We start from the raw sequence: 25,341 nt of genomic DNA, 5'->3' as shown, positions 1-25,341 counted from the left end.
ATATGACGATGTCCACAATGAAACATCGGGATGGATGATGACATTGTTGTCTTTACTTTTCCTCCCTATTTGTTATAAAAGTTGCGGGGCTCCTTTTAAGGAACAGGGCAGTGCATAGTGTGTGTGTGTGTGTGTGTGGGTGAGAGAGAGTGTGATGGTGACGGCACTCAGCAGACAGATGTTGGCAAGCAGAGGGAAAGGTTAGCAGTGACGTTGTCTAGTGTCAGTAAATGTACAGTGTAGGTTACAGAATAAACACTGCAGTTCCTCAATACCCAAGATGTTACCGTGTCTTGCTTCCCAGCTGCTGGGTAAAAATGAAGGTGGTTAGCCCCGAGGTTAGCATCAACAGCCCTAGAGGAAAACAGTCTTCCCTGTACTTCCCAACCACGGCCTGAAAGCTGCAGCAGGAATGGTTAACACTATGCTTAAGTTATCTCATTAAGCAGATCATATGATTATAAAAAATTTTAATTCTAGTCATAGTGATAAACTACTCTTATTAGCTTTTTACTTGCAAAGCTTTTATTGCTGTCAGCCATCGGTGATGGACAATGGCATTGTTCATTGGCCCAACCCTAATTCAGATTTGGCTGTAAAGGAAGAATATAACAGAAGATAACAGTTCTTCACTTCGGAATGTCCCTTCTGCTTTACTACCCACATCTGGTCTCAGATCAGGTCAGAGGTGAGAAGAAAGTGTGTGGGTGTGTGCGCAAGAAAGAGATAAGGATGAAGAAGATGCTGTGTTTAGTCTCTCCTCCCTCAGTTAAACTACTAGAGAAAGTCAATTTATTGTCCTTAAATTTGGCTGTTGCTGCATTAGCGTTACAAGACATATATTTCCTTTCCTCCAGGGGTGAAAAGTTCTTGTCCTGTCTGGCAAATATCCAAATTGGCACCTTTTACTGTTCGAGAGAGAGAGCCATTTACCAAACCCCCCCCCCAAAATGGAATTCCACAGGGTCATAAACGGTGCTGCAGTGTGTTTGGGAGACATTCACCCATTGTGATCACTACACACAGTGATGTATATCCAAAACATTCTGGTTTGTAAAACACAGTGGGGAAAACAACGCATAATGTAGAACCTAGACCTTACGAGTTCTTCTGGGTTGCTAAGATCCTGAGGTGGAAAAGAGCTGATATTAGCTTCAACTGAACTTAAGAATGCATTTTTCACCGAATGAGGACTGTGGATTTTTGTCCTTGATTACTTACAGTGTAGTCACGCTACAAAGGGATCTCTTCACAGCTAGAAATGGAGATGAGGAACAATGACAGTGACCAATAATTCTTTTAACATACTTGTGACATGTCAGTATTGTTTGTAGACGAAAGAAATCCAAACCTATCCTCTAAGTTCTTTTTCCTCACAGCCTTGTTATTGTACAGACTAGATGACTTTAGTGTATTTTGGATTGGTTGTAACCAGGGGTGGGCATTACAAAAACCATGAAATGTATTTGTTATGTAATGTTATTTGTCTTCATCAAATGCCTTTAGTGCATTTGCCAGTCTTACAGAATGTAGGAGTTGTTTGTAGAAACCTCTGGTGTTTTTGAGCCGTCATCTTTGTTGCGCTACAGCAGTTACCCCATCACTGGCTGTTGGCTAACTCACCACATCATGTATGTCATGTGCCTGCTGTAGCTGCTTCACAGCTCTGCCACTAATCATTACACTCCTTGACCTTTACTCAGTTTTGTACTTTCATACATTTGCAAATTTCCTGCCTGATGCTGTAAGCCTTCTGATAGCTTATTGCCTTCATCACAACAGTATTAAAGCATGTTTTTCAATGAAATGCTATAAAGTTATCCCTTCATTGTCCACTTAAGACATCACTGAAAAGAAGTTGAAAAATGTTGTCCAAAGCACTAAAATATTGGGATATTATTAGCACCAATCAACCATCCCTACTTACAACCATACATCTGTTTCCTCACTTTAGAAATTGTGCAGTTTTTTGATAATGTAGCTTATGGGGTGAACATTATGCCTTTTAGGTGACTTTGTGGCTTGAAAAATGTATTTAGACTGTAGATTTAAAGGCTCTACATACCTGTTTATCCAGAAGCAGTGACAGTACAGGGAAGCATGCATGGAAAGCTTGTGTCCAGTGATTTAGAAGAGATGTAGGGTTGTTGTTTGTTTTGACCCTTCTGCTTCTTGTCATGTTTCCTCTAGATGGTGTCCGGTGTACCGCCTGCTGGTGTCCATCTTCTAGCTCCTCGATGAGCCACACAATGCAACCTGGCGGACCAAGCCCTGAAGCAATCTGACATACTAATACTACCACTATTAATTACTGCTACTACAGCTACCGTTGGAAGCCAGCTTTTGACTCGGCACAAACTGCTTTCTGACTGACTGTTCTCAGTATGTTGCCTCCTTCAGAATCTTGTACACTCTCTTTCTCTTACTCTTACCATTTCTGTGTGTTGGTCTGACCTCCTAAAATATTAAAGGGTATTGGACGTCAGGACGGTTTTCTGTCAACTTCTTCAGGAGACAATTCGATCCGATTCTGAATGGACAGTGCTTTGTCTAGGGCAAACATGGCAACGCAGCAGTCTTTTCTAGGACACTGACTGATGAAACAAGATTTAACGCCACTGGCTCCTCCTTCCTCTGCGAAAACAACTCCACTTCCACTGTCATTGTCTGCTAGTTCATATCTGATCAATAAAACAGCTTTTCTCTTTTTTGCAGTAAGGTGTATCAAGCTGAAACAGCAGCTCTTCATTGTGTATATATATGTATGGGTAGCTTTTGGGGTGTGATGCTTTTCATGGTATTTGCAGTTTTCATTCCCTCCTCCCACTGCCACGTTTCCTGTTTTTAATAGTCACCACCACTGATGGCTCGCTTCTGTAACTCTATAGTCATTTGTATCAAATACAAAGAAACCACTTCTTTGCATGTTTTAGAGGTGAGCCTTCAGAGTCAGGTGTGGGGGCTCAAGTGCTATTTGAACCCATTAACGTACCAAAATTATGCTTTGGTATCTTTGGTGCAGGCGGTTGTGTATTCAACCAGTAGTTGGCAAGCTGTCTGTTCACCTCCAGGCACAGACACCTGGTGTACTCTCCAACGAGCCCTGTTCCTTTCTAGGGTTCTCTACAAAAGAAGTGCACTTTATGTAGGGGGCAAGGGCATCATCGGACATATTTTACCAGATGGTCATTCACTGTGGACAGATAAACATTCTCATTTTTATTATTCATTTGAAGCTGTGACTTGTAATATTGATGTGTAAATGTTTTCTCATATTTTGTTTTCACTGAGCTGTAGGGATGGGTCTGAACATGACTTCTAAGCTTGGTCCACGAACCTTGCTGCTGCAAGTTTGGGCTGCCACTAGTATAGTAATTTCCCATCAGTCTGCCCCCTTCAGAGCCACTGAGTTATTAAAGAAAGCAGTGATGTGGGCAGACATGTTGCACTAAATGTGAAATGTGTAAGACATGCTTTCCTGTCACAACTAATGCTCTCAGTATGCGAGATTTAGTGATCCTGCACCAATGTTGCAAACTGCAATATATGGAAAATGCATTCTTTATGAATCAATCCTCTTACACAAACAATTGAGATGATTCTTTGTTGAGTGGGAACCTTACCTTCATCCTTTCACAGGCTTCTCCAGCAGCAGTGTTTTGGGGGATTTATATTTAACTCAACTCGTCTGACACTTCTGGCTGTAATGAATAACTGCCATGTCTGTCAGAATGTAATGGCCTGTTGTAATTCATTCTTACTGCTTCGCATTCTCTAAATAGTTTTTGATTTTGACCCTTGACCTCTTTGGTCAGCCGCTCTACACCAATTGAATTATGTAAGGAACCAGATCAGCAAGATTTACTTTCTCACATTTATATTTGCCACTGTATTTGTGTACTTAAACTGTAAATAAATGAATTACTTGTACCTTTTTGTGTCATTACTTCATAGTGCCTGTGAATTAATCAGTTTATATTAGTGACCAAAGGCGGGTGGTGCTACATGAGAGCTTTGAAAGGTGCAAAAATGTCGAAGACCTTCATTTGCACATATGAAGTTGTATCCATTTACAGAACAGCTGGGAAACGTGATCCTGCTGTCTCCAGAAAAGACTGATCATCTGAGGAACTCAACCAGCAGTCAAATGTGGTCGGTGTCAAAAAGCTTGGAGCTGCTGCTGAATGGAACAAAGGCACCGTGTAGTCAATTTTCACAACAGAAAATATATTTATTTGGAAAAAAATAGGCATCATATACCTTTTGTGGACATCATTCAGAAGAATAGCAATGTAAGTGCAGTGGGTGTGTGCTACATTTCTCCACCAAAGCAAGTTGTGCTTGCTCTGTAGTGTCAGTCTGTTGAGCATTAGATCGAACAGATACACAGAAGGCATAGAGCACATAGATCATCACATCAATAAATAACACAGCAGGTCCTAGTGTTGCAGCATTAAGCAGACCTTTAGAGAGTAGTAAAGACAACATAGGACATTAACTCAGCATACAGCACCAGTACACAGCACTGAGACTAACAATCCAAGTTTGATCCGGTATCCTGCATGTTGAGTGCCCCAAATATTAAAGTTTATTTTTAAAACCAGTTTTTGAATGTGAGTTGTCCTGTTGTTACATAAAATGTCAATAAATAAAGGAGTGCAAAAAACAAGTACATTGTTTGAAATTTGAGTGTGAAACGTCATTCATGAGCTTGGGAGCAATAGTCAATAAACAAAATATTCTTAACACAAGGTCTAATTACTAGCTTTCCAGAGCTTTCAACAGCATCTCACAGTCCTTATTAGTGAATGGAGTTTGTTGTCATCATGTGACGTAAGCACGGAACTTCTGTCACGTTTTAACAGGTGGTGGTATATGAATGGGAGGGGGATTGTAACCCCTTCTGTCTCTGTTCAATGGGGACCACCAGGAACCTCAGGGGGAGTCCCTTACCTGACTGCACTGTTAGAACATCTAGCCAGACTCTTCACAGTCTACATCTTGAGATCTCTTCTGGTTCACTCTGAAGCAAGACCCCCCCACCCCTTACAGTTGATGACATGATGACAACAGAACCAAGTCTTTGACAACTGAGTACACCCCATCTGGTGATAAAGGCTGTGAGATGTGTTTGAAAGCTCCAGAAAAAAGCAAATGGACCTTGAGTGAAGGTTTTTTGTAAACTTGTTTGAAATCATTAGGGAAATGGAAAGTAGAATAGCTTGAGTCCTGAATGGTGAAAACAGGATCTGTCTGAGAAAAATGGTGCTGAGAAAAACTGGAAATCAATTTCTTTGTTCTAAATGCAATGTGTGTCTGAGTAGACAGCCGATCAGACGTTATCTTTCCCAGAAAAGCTGGTATTTGTTGCCAGTAAAGTGGGCCATTTTTATGCCCAAAGGAATTACTGTATTTGCAGTATTTCGACTATACGGTAACTCTTAATTTAACTCCAAGTTAACAGTAATGTACAGAATCTGATCAACATGTTGTATAGACTCAATTCAGATGAAAGTTCTTAATTATGAAACCTCTCCGCCTTGTATCCATTATATCAAACTGTGATTTTAATTTAAAGGGCAATATCAGCCCCCTTTTCTTACCCTACTTTGTTCCCCCTCACTTTGTGTGGCTCCTCGCTCCATCTATTTGCCACAGATCATTCTCAGTACTTTTTATGTGTCCACTTGGTGCACAGTTTGTCTTTTCTCATTACTAGTCTTCATAACGATGTTTTCCTCTCCACCCTCCTCCCCCATCTCCTTCTCCATCATCACCTCCTCCCCCGCTTTTCCATTCTCTTTTCCCTTTGGCTCCTCTTTGCCTTCATCATTTTCCTCTTCTTCCACCCCACGGTTCAGCCCCTCCATCTCTGTAGCAGTCACAGCCATCTCCATCTTAGCCTCTGGATCTTCCTGCTTCCTGCTAATGCAAAGGAAGTTACCCAGGGCAATGACAAAGGCCGACAGCGTGACCTCGCAGCCCGCCAACAGGAAGACGTACATGTACTGATGGGTGGCATCCAAGAGGCGACCTGGTGGAGAATACAAGAATATTTAGCATGATTGTTACTAGTTCTCATCAAGCTGGACTCGTGAAGTCAAACACTTTCACTGCACCAGATACTACAAGGAGAACATTGAAAAGATTGAGAAGCAACAAAGTCAGTGGCTGATAAATGACGTTAGTGAATAAACTTTTCTTTAGTGGACATTTGTGTCCATACTTAGTCAGTTTAGAGCTGCCAACACACAAAGCTGTGTGGCTTGAAAGAATTTCAATGGAAAATCAGTCATAAACATTTCTCATTCCAGATATAGACCACACACTATGGGACACTATGATGAAGTGTTATGTTTTGTTGGCAAAATCAGTAGGGCTCTTATTTTTGTTTTTATTTGAGAAAAAAAAAAAGATCTAGTGTGTTTATTTAGATTTTTTGTAATCAGGTGAAACAATTTAAATAAAATAATCAATAATACAAAAATCAGTGTGAAAATCATATAAAATGTGATTTGCAGCACAAACACTGTTGTTTAACCATTTATTGTATTTTATTTTTTATTTTGAGGGACACTGGCACACCTAGTTTACTTTACTTAAAGGGACCTAGTTTACTGTAAAAAATAGTCTGCTGGGGCATCCTCATGGCTTTCTTTCCCAGTTCAAATCCAGCCAGGGACCCTTGTTGCATCTATCTCTCCACTGTTTCCTGTCATCTCTTCACTATCAGTATATAGTCATAAAATGCAAAATGCAATAAAGTTTGGTCATTAAGTCCTGATGAGAAGAGTTTAAAGCTCCTTTTTAAAAAATGTTGGTTCAAAATTGGTAAAAACTGAAAATTATGAGCCGCAAGTATTACACGGTCTCAGATGAATAAACATGTCAGAGAATTTGAGGTTAGGAGGCACACAATCACATTTATTCCTTCTATGATCTGACCTGCTCCAGGAGGTCCCACTAGTACAGCAATAGCTTCTATCAGCAGCACTAGGCCAATGGCGCTGGAGAACCTCTCCGTCCCTACGATAGCCATGAGGACCTCGAACTGTAGCGCTCCCACCATGCCATACGACATACCAAAGAAGATACAGAAGACCACCAGACCTGCATAGTCATTTGCCTGCAAGGAGAGAAACGGGAGATTTGACAACAGGTTTATAGAGAACACAGGTGATGAAGCATGCCTTGTTGATCAGAAGAGACTAGATCAACAGAGTAACCTACCCTAACTGTACAATCAGTCTAATCTACAATATTCTCTGTTAATGTTAATAAACTGACCTTCATCTACATAACAACTATCATTGACTTTTTACCAGCCTGATTGTTATATACATTAGATGACAGAATCTCTTAATTTTTAAATTTCAGTTTTTTATTTCCTGTTTTCTCCCAGTAGGAGCCAGGCAGGTCCCGTTGTTGGACTTGTATGATGGCAACAGACATGGATTCTAGTAAATGTGTGAAGTAACTGCAAATCCTCTATACACAGGTTGGTCTTTTTGGCATACAGGCCTGTATCCTCCATTATCCTCCTCCCCATTCTCCTTGTAATATAGAACCCATTGCTGCATTGTTACCTGTGATCCTATGATGTCGGTGCACCCATTGAAGATTATAGCGAAGCTGAACAGGTAGACACTTCTGGGCCGTACACACTTCATGCCTGCTATGAGTCCTGACAAGGGCCGAGCAAACATATCAACAAATCCCAAGATGGTGAGCAGCAGTGCCGACTTAGTGTCCTCATAGCCGAGGCCTTTAGCATAGTTGACCACAAACACAGGGGGCACAAACAAGCCCAGCACCATAATAGACGCTGCAATGGTATAGATGACAAAACCTCTGTCCTTGAACACACTGAAATCCAATAGTTTTTTCTTTTTCTGGGGCTTCTTCTCCTCATCTGCAGCTGTGGCATTGCTCTCCTCCAGCTCCTGGGGCTTCTTAGGGGGAATCAAGGGCCTCATGAGGGCACCACAGGCACAGCAATTGAGCAGCATCCCTCCCAGAATGAGAAACCCCCCCCTCCAGCCATACTGGTACTGGAGAATCTGTCCCAGTGGGGAGAGACAGCACAGTGCCACAGGGCTGCCCGCTGCCGCCAAGCCATTGGCCAGAGGACGTTTCTCACAGAAATAGCGATTCAGCATTATCAGAGATGGCTGGAAGTTCAATGCCAGACCCAGACCTGAGGAGAGACAGACAGGCGATGTTACAGAAATGATTCACCTTGCAAAACACTCTGTAATAGATGTTACACAAGATGTGTTAATTATATGTATATATACTGTATGTTTAGCAGTAGGTTGTGAACTCTCTTCTTTTCTCATCAGTCTCAGTCTTTGTTGTTATTTTGTATTAAAAGGCTGTAGAAAACAAGACTGCCTTTGCATTCCTTATATAAGATGGTGTAGTCCCTCATTCGTCCAGGAGTGTTCTATCGTAGAAAAGGTTTCGGCTCCCATCCGGAAGTCATTCTCAATTGTGAATGACTTCCGGATGGGAGCCGAAACGTCTTGATTCTGAAAACAGTGTCCAGATGACGACGACTGAAACCTTTTCTACGATTCCTTATATAATTTCATAATAATTTTGGCTGTTTTTATGTGATTCAGCCACTGCTGGTGAGCAGTACCTCAGACTTGTGTTAACAGGTTGAAACAGTAATATTACAACATGAACAGGTGAATCATAATTCTGGCTTTGTTTCAACAGGGCTCAGGTTCATCCCCTGAGGAGCACGAATGTGCTCAGTGAATTCACACGCCATCAGTTTGGATATTTCCTATGTACCAATGATTTTGCCCATATTGTGGCACTAGAGGAACGGTCAGGGAGTCACCAAAACATCCATATTCATCCTCCCCTCTGGGGAGCAAGAATGTTCACGGCAAATTTAATGGCAACTTTGGAGAGTAGTTCTCAGGATATGCTACTGTGGACCAAAAGTTTTGATGAACGGACAGACGAAAAGACACACATTGCAAAAATGTTGTACTACATTACTGTATTTATTGTTTGTTAATTTGGATCCCCATTACTTGTTACATTGACAAGAACTACTCTTTCTTGAGTGAGGTGCATACCATTTGTACTCCACACCATGATAACAGGATCTAAAGTAGATAACTCTACTTTAGAATGTGAATTTGAATCTATAGATGCATAAATCAGATGCACTTATTTACCATATTTAACACTTACTTAACATTACAGTTATCATGGTGTGCAACTACAATGTTTTTATGATCTCTGAATTGTGTTGAAATTCAGGTACCTTTTTCATTTACCCCTTTTGTTATGTCTCAATATTGTCGCTGTGTATTCTAAATAAAATGAGCTATAAAAAAAAAGAAGCAACTAACATCAGACTTAACAGAATGGATATGGATGCATGTCCTTGTTCTTTGTCCTTGTTGCATGTTTGTGTTTTTCCTATGTTCGCATGTATGTTGTGACTCTACCTGTAATGACTCCAGTGCAGAGGTAGATGTGTATGATGCTGGTGGCAAAGGAGGCCAGAATCATTCCCAGGGAGGCAAAGAGCCCTCCAATCATCATCACTGGTCGACAGCCAAACCTATTCACCAACACACTGCACAGAGGGCCTAAGAAAACACAATCAATCAGTATGTACACAATATACACGTGTGTATACTGTATACATTCTACTGTGTAGAATGACAAGTATTGATTTTCACAGAGTTTGCTGCTTCAGTTTTTATGATGGCAATTTGCATATACTCCAGAATGTTATGAAGAGTGATCAGATGGAATGCAATTAATTGCAAAGTCCTTCTTTGATGGGCGCCCAAGAAAGGGTCACCACCAGTACAAAGCTTGCTCAGGAATGGCACACTGCATGCACAGTGAGGTGAAAACTTTTGGAGGATGTCCTGGTGTCAAGAAGGGCAGCAAAGAAGCCACTTCTCTCCAGGAAAAACATCAGGGACAGAGTGATATTCTGCAAAAGGTACAGGGATTGGACTGCTGAGGACTGGGGTAAAGTCATTTTCTCTGATGAATCCCCTTTCCGACTGTTTGGGGCATCCGGAAAAAAAGCTTGTCCGGAGAAGACAAGGTAAGCGCTGCCATCAGTCCTGTCATGCCAACAGTAAAGCATCCTGAGACCATTCATGTGTGGGGTTGCTTCTCAGCCAAGGGAGTGGGCTCACTCACAATTTTGAAGAACACAGCCATGAATAAAGACTGGTACCAAAACATCCTCCGAGAGCAACTTCTCCCAAGCATCCAAGAACAGTTTGGTGTCGCTCAGGGAACAAAACATTGAAATTTTGGGTCCATGGCCAAGAAACTCCCCAGACCTTAATCCCATTGAGAACTTGTGGTCAATCCTCAAGAGGTGGGTGGACAAACAAAACCCCACAAATTCTGACAAACTCCAAGCATTGATTATGCAAAAATGGGCTGCCATCAGTCAGGATGTGGCCCAGAAGTTAATGGACAGCATGCCAGGGTGAATTGCAGAGGTCTTGAAAAAGAAGGGTCAACACTGCAAATATTGACTCTTTGCATAAACTTAATGTAATTGTCAATAAAAACCTTTGACACTTATGAAATGGTTGTAATTATACTTCAGTATATCATAGTAACATCTGACAAAATATCTAAACACTGAAGCAGCAAACTTTGTGAAAACTAATACTATAAACAAAACTTTTGACCACAACTGTAGTATGGTATTTAGCATTTTGATGCTAACAGTTAATCACAATCAGACGTGTGTTATTCTTGTCTACCTGTGCCATAAAGCATGGCGAGCAGTATTGATGAGATCCAAGCAGTGTCGCTGTAGCCCACATCAAACTCTCGGATCAGCTCCTTGAAGAAGACGCTGACAGCCTTGGGAAAAGCATAGGAGAAGCCAGTGATGACGAAGCAGCCAGCCAACACCGCCCAACCCCAGCCGCCGTCTGGTGCCTTCACCCCAGGAGGCCCGTCGTCCACCACTGCTCCTCCCATGATGCTCTTTGACTGCTGTGTTGAGGTCAGTGGCTATGAACACAGTGGTAAAAAAAACATACTTTAAACTTACAGACTTATCATGTGGCAATGTGTGAATTCTTTTATACTGTAGTCATGTCCTAGAGCACTTCATGCTTACTAAAGTTTAAAACGAGGAGGGTCTAACAATATGTTAATTATTTAAGTACAATTCATATGTGTGTGTGGTTAATACATTCACCAGTGCAGGACAGTGAATTAATTATTGGTCATCCAGCTACTGTAGTATGATGGTAGAAGAGGTTACTGTAAACAATCCACTGGACTTGTTTGGTTTTGAGGCTACCATTTATGAGAGAGGTGATTTTCTGGTTTGTTTGTTTTTACAGTACAACCACTTCTATTTCAAGATATGTGTGTGTGTGTGTAGGAGAGCATGTGCGTTGTAGGAGACTGTGTGTATTGTGTCTGTTGCAGTGAAGGGTGTAAATATGGGAGCATGGTATCTGCTGGGGGTCATTTATTGTTCACAGCTTGACAGAATAGATGAATCCTCCTGAAGACACATATACTCAAGCAAGCAAGCAAAGAAACTTTATTTATATAGCGCATTTCATTCCAGGTGGAAGCACAATGTGCTGCACAGAGTGTGAGCGACCCCCAAAGTTGCAGCCACACAATATTGTAAAGAGAAAACATTAGACATAAGTAAACACAGTTAAAGGTGCTAATGATAACGTTGATACCATCCAGCCACTAGATGATGCACTCCCCCTCCCACTTTCCAATCCATTGGTTGCTGGTTTGTTGCACAACCTGCATATTTCATGGTCGAGCGGAGTGAGACTCAGTCATATCAAGTGATGAATCTTTCTTGATAGAGTAATCAATTAATTTTGCAACATGTAAGTTACTTTGTGCGGTGGTGCTTCATGAAACATTAAATGGACTGTAATGGTAAATGGACTGTACTTGTATAGCGCCTTTCTAGTCTTCCGAACACTCAAAGCGCTTCACACACTACATATCACATTCACCCCATTCACACACATTCATACACTGATGACAGATGCTAACTGCTCATCAATTCAAGGAAACTAACTAATCATTCACACACACTCACACACCGAATGCACAGCCCTCGGGAGCAATTTGGGGTTCGGTGTCTTGCCCAAGGACACTTCGACATGTGTGCTGGGAGAAGCCGGGATCGAACTGCCGATTGGTGGACGACCCACTCTACCACCAAGCCACAGCCTCCCAGCCGCCCAAACATTATCTATGGTAATATTAGGATATTGCTAGCTAGCTTTAGGTAACCCTTTTTTCCCATCATTTAATAATGAAAATGATATTACAATCATCCTTACACTGTAAGACATTAGGTAAATATTTACATTTTAATCCAAGTCTCTCATAATAGGGCTAACATTAGAGATATATGAGATGACACCCTCAATAAAAGTTACATTTTGGGTCTAAACACTATAATGAGCAGACTTACAATAGTTCGGAACTTTAATTTACCTTCGACATGCCACATTGGTAATATATTGGGATCCCACGTCCACTCCGTTCTTAAAGAAGTGTGACCGTCTTTTCATAAGTGGACGAGTCTGCCACAATCAAGTTGCCCTGCATTAACGTGTATGGGCCCTAACGTTAGATTGTTTGAGGGCACTATAACGTTAGGTAACTGGACGCAACCATCACTAATGCTAACGTAGCTCCTCGGGGATTGAATCTAACCGGTGACAACACATTAGTTAAGGTTGCAAAGACTATGGCTGTCGGTAGTTGTTATTTATTTTGTTTAAATATGCAGAACTGTAATTTTTTGAGTTATTGTTGTTTGGACTATTAGCTAATATGTGCTAATGTCAGTGTCTGTTTTTTGCACACTAACTGGCAACTATACCATGTGATACACACGTCGTTATACTATTGGCTCCCAAGCCTTGTTAGAAGCAGAAACCAAACTTCAGACATCTCACACAGAGAAACAAAACATTCATTTTGAACCCGTCAACATTTTTTAAAATGATTAATTCACGATCATAATTACTTTTTTTAGGAAAAGTGATACTTTTATTCTGCTCCTTTCTAAAAGCTCTGTGGATGTATAATTATTTTTAAAATATTCGTCTATATAACAATGTTATCAATATAACCTTTAAAATACACACATTAATAATAATAATAATAATACGTGAGTTAAACAATATTTAAAAAAGTTGGATAGAAATAAATAAATAAAAATAAAATAATTAATTAAAACCATTAAAAATTAGTTAAGACTCTGAACCACCTTTCCAAGATCCTCAGCACTGACTGATGCAAAATTTCTTAATAGTGAATTTAGAAGGAGGCAGGGTAGGAGGATTTGGGGAATATTTTACCTAATACTCACTATTTTGTTGAGAAAGAAGGCTGCAAAATCCTCACTTATCGGTGGAAATAAAATCACATGGAATTGAAGTTCTGGAGTTATTTAAGTTTGGCACCAGTAGAAAATAGAACCCTTGAATTGTGTGTATTATTGTTTATTATATTTTTAAAATATGCTTGTCTTGCTTTTCTAATTTCTGAGTTGTAACTAATTTAAAGATTTCTGTAACTATCCAGATGCTCTAGAAGCTGGGTTTTATTCTATTTAAGCTCAGCCTTTCTGCAGTCCATTTTCTTCCCCCTTATCACCCGTTAGCCAAGGACTTGTACTTTTATCAGATAACACTTAGATTTTGACAGGAGCAATATCAACTAGCACAAGTTTAGTACCTTGATTAAAGGCGATACCATGTCATCACAGGATGACATGTTAGAATTTGGTAGCAAACACATCAGCTGAGTTAGCAGGCAGGTATCGTTTCTGGACCGTTTTGACAGAGTTGATCCATACAGGATCAAGATTGATTTAAAAAAAAAGATGCAGTGATGACCTGATAAAGCAACATCGAGTGCTAACACAGAAAAGACATTAACTCCTATGGACATAATTAAGTCCAAGGTATGGTTGAGTTACATGTTGAGAGAAACCATAGGCCTCCAGTAGATTGTTTAGCTCTCTAGAATAATAGTCTTCAGTGTTGTCTACATGGATATTAAAATCACCAGGAATCAATATATAATCATAATCTAAGGAAGTTCTGGACAATAGGTAATTGAATTGAATTCATCAATAAAAGTGCTGGTTGTTTTTGGCGGTCGATACACTATAATTAGTAAGACAGGAGTTGAGTATTCACCAAAAGTGAGTGTCCTGCATAAAAACATATCAGAAGAGTGCTGATACACCTCCACCTCTCCTGTCAGATCAAAAAACAATTAAAAAAATTTAATTTGGCGGTGATGCGCCTCTCAGTATAAAAGTACCACTAAAGTCCGGCCAAGTTTCAGTTAATATATGTCCAGCTTGTGATCTGTATTTAGGTCACTAACCAGCACAGCCTTTCCAGTTAAAGATCTCGCATTTAATAAAGCAAGTTTTAAAATTGTCTCATTCAGCCCAGTAGTTGAGACTGCAGTCCGTGAGGCATTAATAGTAAGATTAAGAGTAAGATTTTGATGGTTGACTGACCTGTGTGCAGTTTTCCTGTGTACTATGTAGTCACGCAGACACATCCTCTCAATTCCTACACAGCCTTTTATCGCTACGTGCCCTCACAGTACTATAATCCATACTTGTCTCTCATACAATGCATTCATGTGTTAAATTCACGTCTACAATTCTTTTACAATCTATTCAAAGTGTGAGCTCTGTGTAGTAAAATGGACTTTGTTTCTTGCATTTATTTATAAAATAATAATTTTTATTTTCTCTGCTGTATTATATCTATATCACTATGATCACGGTTAACATATGGTTCATATGATATTTTCTTATCTTAGAAATTAATTATTATTATTTACTAGATCAGACTGGGAACAAGATCATGGCATAAGAATGACATCTGGGTGCTGTTCTTAGCTGCTGTTCCCCCCCAACTTTTACATTTGTCAGTCACAAAGCGTATCACCCTTGCCTTTGCTTCCCTTTTGGCACATTTTGTAACGGTGGAAGGAAGCTGGCCCTTTGTGTAATGATACACAAGATTTTATATATATGGTATGCTCATTCTTTATATGTGATAGATATTATTACATATATTACAGTACATACAGTTTTTGGGTTTGTTTATCCTTTATGACAGATGATAGACCATACATACTATATTTTTGACATATGTAAAGCAGGGTTATCTTTCATATATTATAGATGTGTTATACATGTTCTCCTGCTGACGTGCTGCAGTAAGCGTATTGTCTCATTTCCGGCCACCAGTGTGTGTGTTTTACTAGTGCCGTATTTTTGCTATTTTTTATTTTTATTTTTAATAAATCTTTATTAAGTTTTAACAAGTTCAATACAAAATCACAAAAACAATGTCACAACATAGATACTTCAATACATATTATACATGGATTTTATACACAATACAAAGTGATAAAAGTGTTTGCTAACACGAGGAGCCAAGCAATAAAGTGCACAGAGAAATAAGATCTACACATTAAATGTCCAGTATGTTCCAGGGAAGTAATAGTCTTTTATCAATAGTTCTCCTCCTCCGGAGGTCAGCCAGTACATGTTTTACAACCATGTCGCTGACAGTCTGATTTAAAAAAAATGACGCATCTGGTTTTCCAAAGTTTCCCACACACAATGCAGATAATGAGCTGGAACAGTTCTTTTTGTTTCGGAGGCATTTTCTCCTCTAGGAGTCCATACATGACAGAGTTGTAGTTGAGGTTAAACGAGAAACCGAGTCCTTTTAAGAAAGACCAGACCTCTTGAGCTCTGTAACAGTCTATCAAGAGGTGCTGTTGTGTCTCATCTTCGTTACAATAAATCATGGGACATTCTTTGGTTGTAACATAACAACTCCAGGAAACCACAGCTCTCACAGGGAGTCTGCCGACAGAGATGAACATTTTTAACAAAGGCGATTGTCAGCCTGACCCCCAGCTCTAAAGCTCCCAGCCCCCCGAAGTCTTTGCTTTTACACAGCAGTGCCCTTTTGGCTATCTCCCTGGTTGTTCCCCAGACTAAGTTCACACACTGTTGAGTTGGATTATCATTTTCTTTGATGGGGGGAAGATGTTCAACAGGAAAAGGAATTTGGACAGGATGAAAGTTTTGACGATATTAATTCTTGATTTATTATTATATTAGTATTTTTGTTCTCCCATTTTTTTTACCTCTTCTTTAATTTCACACAGTTTTGTCTCCCAGTTTCTTTCACCACATTCTTTGTTACAGATGGTCAAACCCAGTATTTTAATTTCTTGTTTAACATATTATTATTATAGTATATTAATATCACGTCTGACACTCTCTGCTCCGATCCAAACTCCCTCTGTTTTGGCATGATTTAGTTTTGCTCCAGAAGCTAGCTCATACAAACTTACAGTTGTATGCAAAAGTTTAGGAACCCCTGACAATTTCCATGATTTTCATTTATAAATATTTGGGTGTTTGGATCAGCAATTTCATTTTGATCTATCAAATAACTGAAGGACACAGTAATATTTCAGTAGTGAAATGAGATTTATTGGATTAACAGAAAATGTGCAATATGCATCAAAACGAAATTAGACAGGTGCATACATTTGGGCACCCCAACAGAAAAATCACATCAATATTTAGTAGAGCCTCCTTTAGCAGAAATAACAGCCTCTAGACGCTTCCTATAGCCTGTAATGAGTGTCTGGATTCTGGATGAATGTATTTTGGACCATTCCTCCTTACAAAACATCTCCAGTTCAGTTAGGTTTGATGGTTGCCGAGCATGGACAGCCCGCTTCAAATCACCCCACAGATGTTCAATGATATTCAGGTCTGGGGACTGGGATGGCCATTCCAGAACATTGTACTTGTTCCTCTGCATAAAGGCCAGAGGAGATTTTGAGCAGTGTTTTGGGTCGTTGTCTTGTTGAAATATCCAGCCCGGCGTAACTTCAACTTTGTGACTGATTCCTCAACATTATTCTCAAGAATCTGCTGATATTGAGTGGAATCCATGCGACCCTCAACTTTAACCAGATTCCCAGTACCGGCACTGGCCACACAACCCCACAGCATGATGGAACCTCCACCAAATTTTACTGTGGGTAGCAAGTGTTTTTCTTGGAACGTTGTGTTCTCTTGCCGCCATGCATAACGCCCCTTGTTATGACCAAATAACTCAATCTTTGTTTCATCAGTCCACAGCACCTTATTCCAAAATGAAGCTGGCTTGTCCAAATGTGTGTTTGCATACCTCAAGCGACTCCGTTTGTGGCGTGTGTGCAGAAAAGGCTTTTCGCATCACTCTCCCATACAGCTTCTCCTTGTGCAAAGTGCGCTGAATTGTTGAACGATGCACAGTGACACCATCTGCAGCAAGTTGATGTTGTAGGTCTTTGGAGGTGGTCTGTGGGCTGTTTTTGACCGTTCTCACCATCCTTCGCCTTTGCCTCTCCAATATTTTATGTGGCCTGCCACTTCTGGCCTTAACAAGAACTGTGCCTGTGGTCCTCCATTTCCTCACTATGTTCCTCACAGTGGACACTGACAGCTTATATTTCTGCGATAACTTTTGTAGCCTCCCCTAAACCATAATGTAGAACAATCTTTTTTTCAGGTCATTTGAGAGTTGTTTTGAGGCCCCCATGTTGCCACTCTTCAGAGGAGAGTCAAAGAGAACAACAACTTTCAATTGGCCACCTTAAATACCTTTTCTCATGATTGGATGCACCTGTCTATGAAGTTCAAGGCTTAATGAGCTCACCAAACCAATTGTGTGTTCCAATTAATCAGTGCTAAGTAGTTACAGGTATTCAAATCAACAAAATGACAAGGGTGCCCAAATTTATGCACCTGTCTAATTTCGTTTTGATGCATATTGCACATTTTCTGTTAATCCAATAAACCTCATTTCACTACTGAAATATTACTGTGTCCTTCAGTTATTTGGTAGATCAAAATGAAATTGCTGATCCAAACACCCAAATATTTATAAATGAAATCATGGAAATTGTCAGGGGTTCCTAAACTTTTGCATACAACTGTAGGCAAAAACTCCTACTCTGGATGTCTATCTGATATTGCTGTGGCTAGATTCAAGGAAGTGATCCCAACTGCATTTAACTCAATGTTAAAACATATAAGAAAGCCCTCTGTAATGCCAGAGCAGCTTACTACTCATCATTAATAGAAGAAAATAAAAATAACCACAGGTTTCTTTTCAGCACTGTAGCCAGGCTGACAGAGTCATAGCTCTATTGAACCATGTATTCCTATAGCCCTCAGCAGTAACGACTTCAGGAGTTTCTTCAATAATAAAATTTTAACTATTAGAGAATAAATTCATCAGTCCTGCCTTCAACTGGTACCGCCTTTTTTCAAACACAGGAACCTTAGAAACAACTGTAAAACCTGATATATATTTTGACTGCTTTGGTCCTATCGACTTTCTTCAACTAACTTTGATGATTAATTCATCTAAGCCATCAACCTGTCTCTTAGACCCCATTCCAACTAGGCTGCTTAAAAGATGTTTTACCCTTAGTTAGCACTTCTTTACTGGATATGATCAGTCTGTCCTTATTAACAGGCCATGTACCACAATCCTTTAAAGTAGCTGGAATTAAACCGCTTCTTAAAAAGCCCACTCTTGATCCAGGGGTTTTAGCCAACTATAGAAATTTATCTAACCTTCCCTTTCTCTCTAAGATCCTTGAGAGAGCAGTCGCCAATCAGTTGTGTGACTTTCTACAGTAGTTTATTTGAGGATTTTCAGTCAGGATTTAGAGTGCATCATAGCACAGAGACAGCACTGATGAAAATTACAAATGACCTTTTAATTGCATCAGACAATGGACTTGTCTCTGTACTTGTCTTGTTAGATCTTAGTGCTGCATTCGACACCATTGACCATCACATCCTGTTACAGAGACTGGAACATCACAATTTTGCATGATAAAGTTCAATCAGATTGAACTCTTCAGATTGAAGGGTAAGATTTGCACCCGGAAGTTAATGTGTCTCGCCCCATTCCACATAGAAATTAATGGGAAGTGATATGCAGTCTGACTGCACCACACCAAATCTGTTCCTCTACCAGACCTTGCCATTTCCTACCTGTCCATCAGGTGCCTCAGGGTTTCCCGCCCTTTGCCAGTCACCTAATTCTGCTCCACCCTGCACACATGTCCCTGATTCTCTCATTCACCCACACCTGTCACTCGATCCTTCAATTAGCCCCAGCACATATATACCAGCCACTTTAGCCACAGTAGGAACACTAGTGCAGCGACAAAGGGGAGAGTCCTCTAGCTTTCAGTCTGCACACACAGCCAATTGTGTTTATGAGGTACTGCTATGCAAACATACAGCAAGTGCACATATACAGACACCGAGACCCAGTGACATCAGTATGGCACCTCCCTCGAATCCCCCCTCCCATTGGCCCACCCACATCATCCACACCTTCCATGACCCCAGTGTGACCCATGCAGCATTCTGTCAGGAGCCCCATGTATCACCACCCATACTAAAATAAGACATGGGCACACACACACACACACACACACACACACACACACACTAGCAAGCTGTCTCACAGGGATCATTTCTCAACCCTAATATGCAGATGAAAGGCACTTGGATGTTATCCTGTATTGTGTTCGTGTATGTGTGTGAGAGAGACACACAGGCACAGTAAAACAGAAGAAATTGTCTTCTCCCGCCTGACTATACCATCATTTTTGAGCGTCTTACTTCTATAACAACTGCAACACTCTGCCAAGAAATTAAACTAATATTTATTGCTACGTAGTTGCTGTATCAGTTTTGTTTAATAAACTGTTGTCTTCTTGAAGCTGGCAGCGTTTATGAGGTACTGCTAGGCAAGTGCACATATACAGACACCGAGACCCAGTGACATCAGTATGGCACCTCCCTCGAATCCCCCTCCTCCCTCCCATTGGCCCACCCACATCATCTACACCTTCCATGACCCATGCAGCATTCTGTCAGGAGCCCCATGTATCACCACCCATACTAAAATAAGCCCCTTGCACACACACACACACACACACATACACACTAGCAAGCTGTCACACAGGGATCATTTCTCAACCCTGATATGCAGATGAAAGGCATTTGGATGTTATCCTGTATTGTGTTCGTGTGTGTGTGTGAGAGAGACACACAGGCACAGTAAAACAGAAGAAATAGTCTTCTCCCGCCTGACTATCATTTTTGAGTTGTGTTTTAATTATTTCTATAACGAGTGCAACACTCTAACTAAACTAATATTTATTACTACGTAGTTGCTGTATAAATTTTGTTTAATAAACTGTTGTCTTCTTGAAGCTGGCAGATTGAGCTTGCTCTCCCTACCAGTTCCACCTACTGCTGTGCAGGTGTTGTGTTTACAGTTGAACCCAAGGGGGGAATCTTAATATTCTGTAAAATCCAAGTTTCTCTTAAACAGCAAGAGGTACATCTAGAGACAGCTAGAATCTGCCGGTGAGGGCTGAACATATTTACATTGTCATTTGATACAAAGTATCGATTAGAATTATATAATAGAATTATAATTGATATTTTTATCATAGCAATGTTTCAAATGACAATGTGAAAGGGGCCACTCGTGGTCATGAATCATAGTGAGAATTATCACCTGAATCTGCAGCTCCACTCAGCTTTATGGAGATTTATAGTGAATTTCAGCTCATTGTTTAACTGTCAGGCCCACAACTTTACTGTTCTGGATCACTCTCACTGCTCTCAGTGTCATTTTCAGCCACAGCAGGCAGCTGTTTTCATAGAAAAAGCTTGAATCACCCACTGTTGAGACTAGCTGGTGAACATAGTTGAGCATTTAGCAGCTAAAGAGCCAGATCCATCAGGAGTTGGTGGAGACCAAAACAGAGCTAACAGAGACTGAATATTGGACTTACATTCATCAAGTGAACACAAACACGACTCCAAATGAATGATAATGTTGCTCAGTAACTGCCGGATGTGTAAATAAGCAACTGTTTGCTAACAAGTTCACCAGATCAACTTAAAAGGTGATGATATGTCAATGTTGTGTTCACAGCTTGCTTCCACTGCCCACAGAAAGTGGCCAAAAAAAGTTACTGGCAGTTTAAAGAAAGAGATGACTGACTGATCATACAAATTTTGTGGGTGAGATGTTACAATCTCTGAAGGTGTCTAGTGGAGCTTTAACAGTGATTATAACACTAAATGACTTTTTAGATGAGAACATATTATCTGGCTAAACTGACCAAAGTCTTCCAGTTAAGTCCAGCTCAACATTTCAACAGTGGATGACACAAGTTTTCTGTACCATTTAGCACATGCCTCAGCAGCCACTAAGCATACACATCAGCAGGGCCTCTCCACCTTGATCAGTCCGAGGGGCAAACCCCCATGATATCCCCAGTCGTGGCCCCTCCTTGTCATTAACCACATGCTTCTTCCTCACCATTCTGTAGGCAAAAGCACCACCAGGTTATTAAAACCAGGGCTCTGACCAAAATCTTCTATAGCAAATTCTGTACGGACAGGATATTGAATATTTTCATTGTCATTTTTGCTTCATGGGTAAACACACTAACTCCCTGACCACGTTGAGCTCCCCGTGAGCTCTCTTCTTTAGCTATCTAACCTATTTTTCTATTTTATTGCTATCTTAATTCTTCATTTTGCTGTTCTGACACCTGCACCAAAACAAATTCCTTGTCAACATGTACTTGGTGAATAAAGTCTGATTCTGATTGTGACTGCTTGGAAACCCATCCTTTACGATAAGTTTTAATACAGTACAATTCACAGCATAATGCCAAGTTCTAGTCAAAATTACTTTTTTTTAAATAAATGTCCATTACTATTGTGTAAACCAGAGCCTCTGTCTAATGATTGCATACAGAATACATAGTAGTAATAGTATCCCATTAAGACACACTAAGATTAGTTGCTTGAGCCTATCCCCTCATGCAAAGTTGAAACCGGTTTAAAATATGTTTAGAAGATCTGACACATTTTTTACAGTGCATCCTCAAATTCACATCAGAGGGATCCGCCGCTCATCAGCTGTATTATAATACTGTAGTATCTGAAAAATAACTGTTTAATGCTCCAGAGTCAGCAGACTCGTCCTTTTAGTTGACTTGATGAGCAGACTTGGACATCTCAAAGTTTACTACAACGGAGACATGGTGATGTTGAGAGTCCTGACATCATCAGCCTCGGGGATGCAGCCGAGCGCACGTAGGCAGTCCGACTGCTTCTGCGTCACAGAGTCCAAACTTTGCATCACGCTCGGACTTCCACCATCATCCCCCGAACCAGGAAACAACCCAGCGTGTGTGAAATAACAGCCACTCCGGCTTCTGCTGCTGTGTGTTTGTATGCTCTTAGTTTGTTGTCTTCTTAGTCGGTTAGATGGATGACAGAAGACTCTTTCGGTATTATTTTTATTTTATACCAGTCTAGTCTCGAAGTCGGTTTGTGAAACGTGCACACTGACCTAGACCTTTCGCCTCTTTTTTTTATTTATTTATTTATTTATTTTTTTACGTTTAATAGAAAATATAGATAGATGTGTTCATTAAGCAACAGTTGCTCCAGCTGAGTACAAGTCATAGCTTTAGGCTACCTAAGTGAGCCAGCTGCCTGTTTTGCTTGATATTATGTCTGTCTTAGATAATGTGGCGCGCTGCTCCTTGATGAGGGTATTTTGCTGCCTATTCTATGTAAACGCGACAGACAGATGTGGATCACGGTGCGTGAGGACAAACCCCGGTGGCCTACGTGAGGACCGAGGCGTGGGTCTTTAATGTGCATCCCCGGAGACCAGATGCCTGATCTTACAAGGTCCAGTGGACTGACCATCAGGCGAGATCAGCAATAATAACATGTTATAACATCTTACACTATCCAGAGGCTAAGCATCTCTAACACAATTATAATAATGTCAATTTACATAGGCTATTACAATATTAATCTTTATTCATCTGCTTTACTCTTGGTCGCCTGACATTCAGCCTTTATGCCCAGGCTACCTGTTACACTGGCCTTCAACGCGAGAAATACATTCCAAAAAGGCAGCAACACAGACACAAAGCATTAGTTAAAAAGGGTAAATAAAAAGAACCACACGTACCTGCTGAGATGCTGTCTCCCTTCTCCAGAAGCGCGTCTACATAGACCGCCTGTGCGCGCTCCAGTCGCTGCCTTTATCAGACGGGGCGCAGACAGGAAACTCCTGTGGTGGTTCTCCGAAACCCCGCCTCCACCGCGCCCCCTTCCTGCATTATTGAAAGATCTTCTAAATGGAACCTCTGCCACTGTCTAATTTATCGGCAACAAAACTTAAAAAGCTGCGAATATAGGCCTACTTACACAGTTTCTGAAAAAAAACTGAAGCAGTATCAGACGACTAAGGCAGTAGACTTAAGTTTATTAGGTGAAGGGAGTGACATTGGTCCTGGTGGGTGCCAATTTCTGTTTAATGTTTGCGCTCCATTATTATGATAAAACCTCAACATTAGGATATGCCACTCCACACTGAAGTTTTTGACTATAAACTGTCCTGCTGTCTGTTCTCTCTGCTTCACTGACTAACGCGCGCACACATCTTGCAGTAGGCCTAGTGTTGCCTGATTTTAATTGTGATCTTAGATAAAATAGAACAAAGTAAACAGTGTTGAATAAATTACACATTTTCGTTTTAGCGCAGTAGGACCAGGAATCATTAGCACTGTAGTTGGGGAACAATTTGAGCGACGTACGGTTGCCATGGAAACCATTTGCATCAAAGAGGAACGAGTGAAGTGTTAACGTCGAATTTAGCTCGTTAAATTATATTATTAGCTATGCGTTATATAGTTATTTGTTTGCTCGCTACATGTCGTGTTGACTGAAGTAGAACACCTACGAGCCCAAACGGTAAGTTAGCCTAAGTTTGAAGATAGGTCTACCCGTCGAGTGCATAGACTGTATATAAAGCGCTACAAAGGCTAAAGCTACTGTGTCATTGGTAGGCTCACTAAATGCTTGTTAATTCAGTGTGTGTGTGTGTGTATCAGTAGTTTGCAAAGTGGGACCCATTTGCACCAGTGGTTCCCACGGGCTCCCGAAGTCCCAACAAGATTTTTTAATCTTGTGTGAACAAAATATTATTTATTGGCCCCAAATTATTATTTTGCGCGCACGCGTTCTATCTTGTGGAAACCAACTAACTAGAAACTCAGATGCTTCTTTACCAGCCAGCTTGCCCACATTAGATGGACACAATTTTTCTGACTGAGACCTCACAATGCCAGTGTCATACTCCTCCCGTTATTTGCAGATCATGTTGTTAGACTGACGATTCAACCGGGAGTTTCGTGTCAGATCCATAGAAATGCTCCAACTGTAAATCACATAACGTCGTCTATGGGGAAAATGAATAGGACCTTTACATCTGGAACCAGGGAGCCCGAAATAGCTCCTCCCCTTCATAACTCAATAAAGACTAAAGCGTACTGTAAACGATTGGCCCCGTAGCATCCCACGATACATTCACGGCCAGTCAGCGCATCCGTTGCAGTTTACTTCCGTATAGTATTGCTGACTGATCTAAAACTCTGAATTGACTCTGGTACTGTCCAATCCCAAACAAGAACTGATGTTTCCGAATTTTTCGTTTTGTGAAATGTTGTTGTATTTTCTGCTTTGTTGTTGTGGTTTCTAAACTGTTTTTTTCCCTGAAAAATAAGATATGGATCCTGTGCACACAAGATAATAGTTTGTGTGCACGACAAGATAGAAATACATATTTTTTCTGGAATCCGGGGGCTCCATAATGTGTAGCACATAAACACTGTTAGCATTGCTACGGGAAGTACGCTAACTATTAGCATGAATACTGTGCAGTGCATAATCAGAATCAGGTTTATTGCCAAGTAGGTTTTCACATACAGGGAATTTGCTTTGGTATTTGGGTGCATAACAATAAACATAGAAAGGATTTTTTTTTCAAAAAACAAATACTACAAAAGTCAAGAGATATAAATAGAAAATAGAAAAAATTGACAATAAAAAATATGAAGAAAATATTATAAAATGTATGTACAATATATCTGTAGATAGAATGAAAGAGCTGCACAGTTTGTGCAGGAATGGGCAAAATATTGACCAAGGAATGTGCACAAATTCACAGTATGAAGTATAAGGAATAAGGAATATGTGCAATGTACAGAGTTAATAGTCCAAAAGATTTGCATTAATGTAACGCATTGAGACAGATGTGGAGACTGTACGTTACTGTAATGTGTAGTGTCTATCGGAGG

At 40.4% G+C, this 25,341-nt stretch overlaps 3 protein-coding genes across 8 annotated transcripts in view; 2 read left to right on the top strand and 1 right to left on the bottom strand.

The window, feature by feature from the left end:
* Positions 1–3,930, top strand: part of csnk1db (casein kinase 1, delta b) — a 30,186-nt gene extending 26,256 nt beyond the window's left edge. For 2 of the 3 annotated variants that reach the window (XM_044177967.1, XM_044177968.1), the window contains exon 10: positions 2,191–2,243. Coding sequence is in view for 1 of the 3 variants with exons in the window: in XM_044177966.1 (XP_044033901.1) it covers positions 2,191–2,241 (51 nt within the window). In the remaining 2 variants the exon portion in view is untranslated. Of the gene's footprint in view, positions 1–2,190 lie in introns of all 3 variants that reach the window. The other variant, XM_044177966.1, reaches the window with a different exon arrangement.
* Positions 3,931–4,206: 276 nt separating this feature from the next.
* On the bottom strand, positions 4,207–23,292 carry slc16a3b (solute carrier family 16 member 3b). Its single transcript, XM_044177965.1, has 6 exons — positions 23,172–23,292; positions 10,770–11,025; positions 9,474–9,617; positions 7,587–8,197; positions 6,946–7,126; positions 4,207–6,034 (listed from the first exon to the last, which is right to left on the bottom strand). The coding sequence occupies exons 2-6, from the start codon at positions 10,990–10,992 to the stop codon at positions 5,676–5,678; spliced, it is 1,518 nt and encodes a 505-aa protein (XP_044033900.1). The 5' UTR covers positions 10,993–11,025; positions 23,172–23,292; the 3' UTR covers positions 4,207–5,675.
* A 498-nt stretch (positions 23,293–23,790) lies between these two features.
* Positions 23,791–25,341, top strand: part of ccdc57 (coiled-coil domain containing 57) — a 73,298-nt gene continuing 71,747 nt past the window's right edge. For 2 of the 4 annotated variants that reach the window (XR_006375864.1, XM_044177560.1), the window contains exon 1: positions 23,791–23,956. The gene's annotated coding sequence lies outside the window, so the exon portion shown is untranslated. The remainder of the gene's footprint in view (positions 23,957–25,341) is intronic. The other 2 variants (XM_044177559.1, XM_044177557.1) reach the window with 1 other exon arrangement.

Source organism: Siniperca chuatsi, linkage group LG20 (genome assembly GCF_020085105.1).
Source record: "Siniperca chuatsi isolate FFG_IHB_CAS linkage group LG20, ASM2008510v1, whole genome shotgun sequence".
Lineage (NCBI taxonomy): Eukaryota > Metazoa > Chordata > Actinopteri > Centrarchiformes > Sinipercidae > Siniperca > Siniperca chuatsi.
The sequence above is the reverse complement of the archived record's forward strand: the minus strand, read 5'-3'. Positions and strand labels throughout refer to the sequence as shown.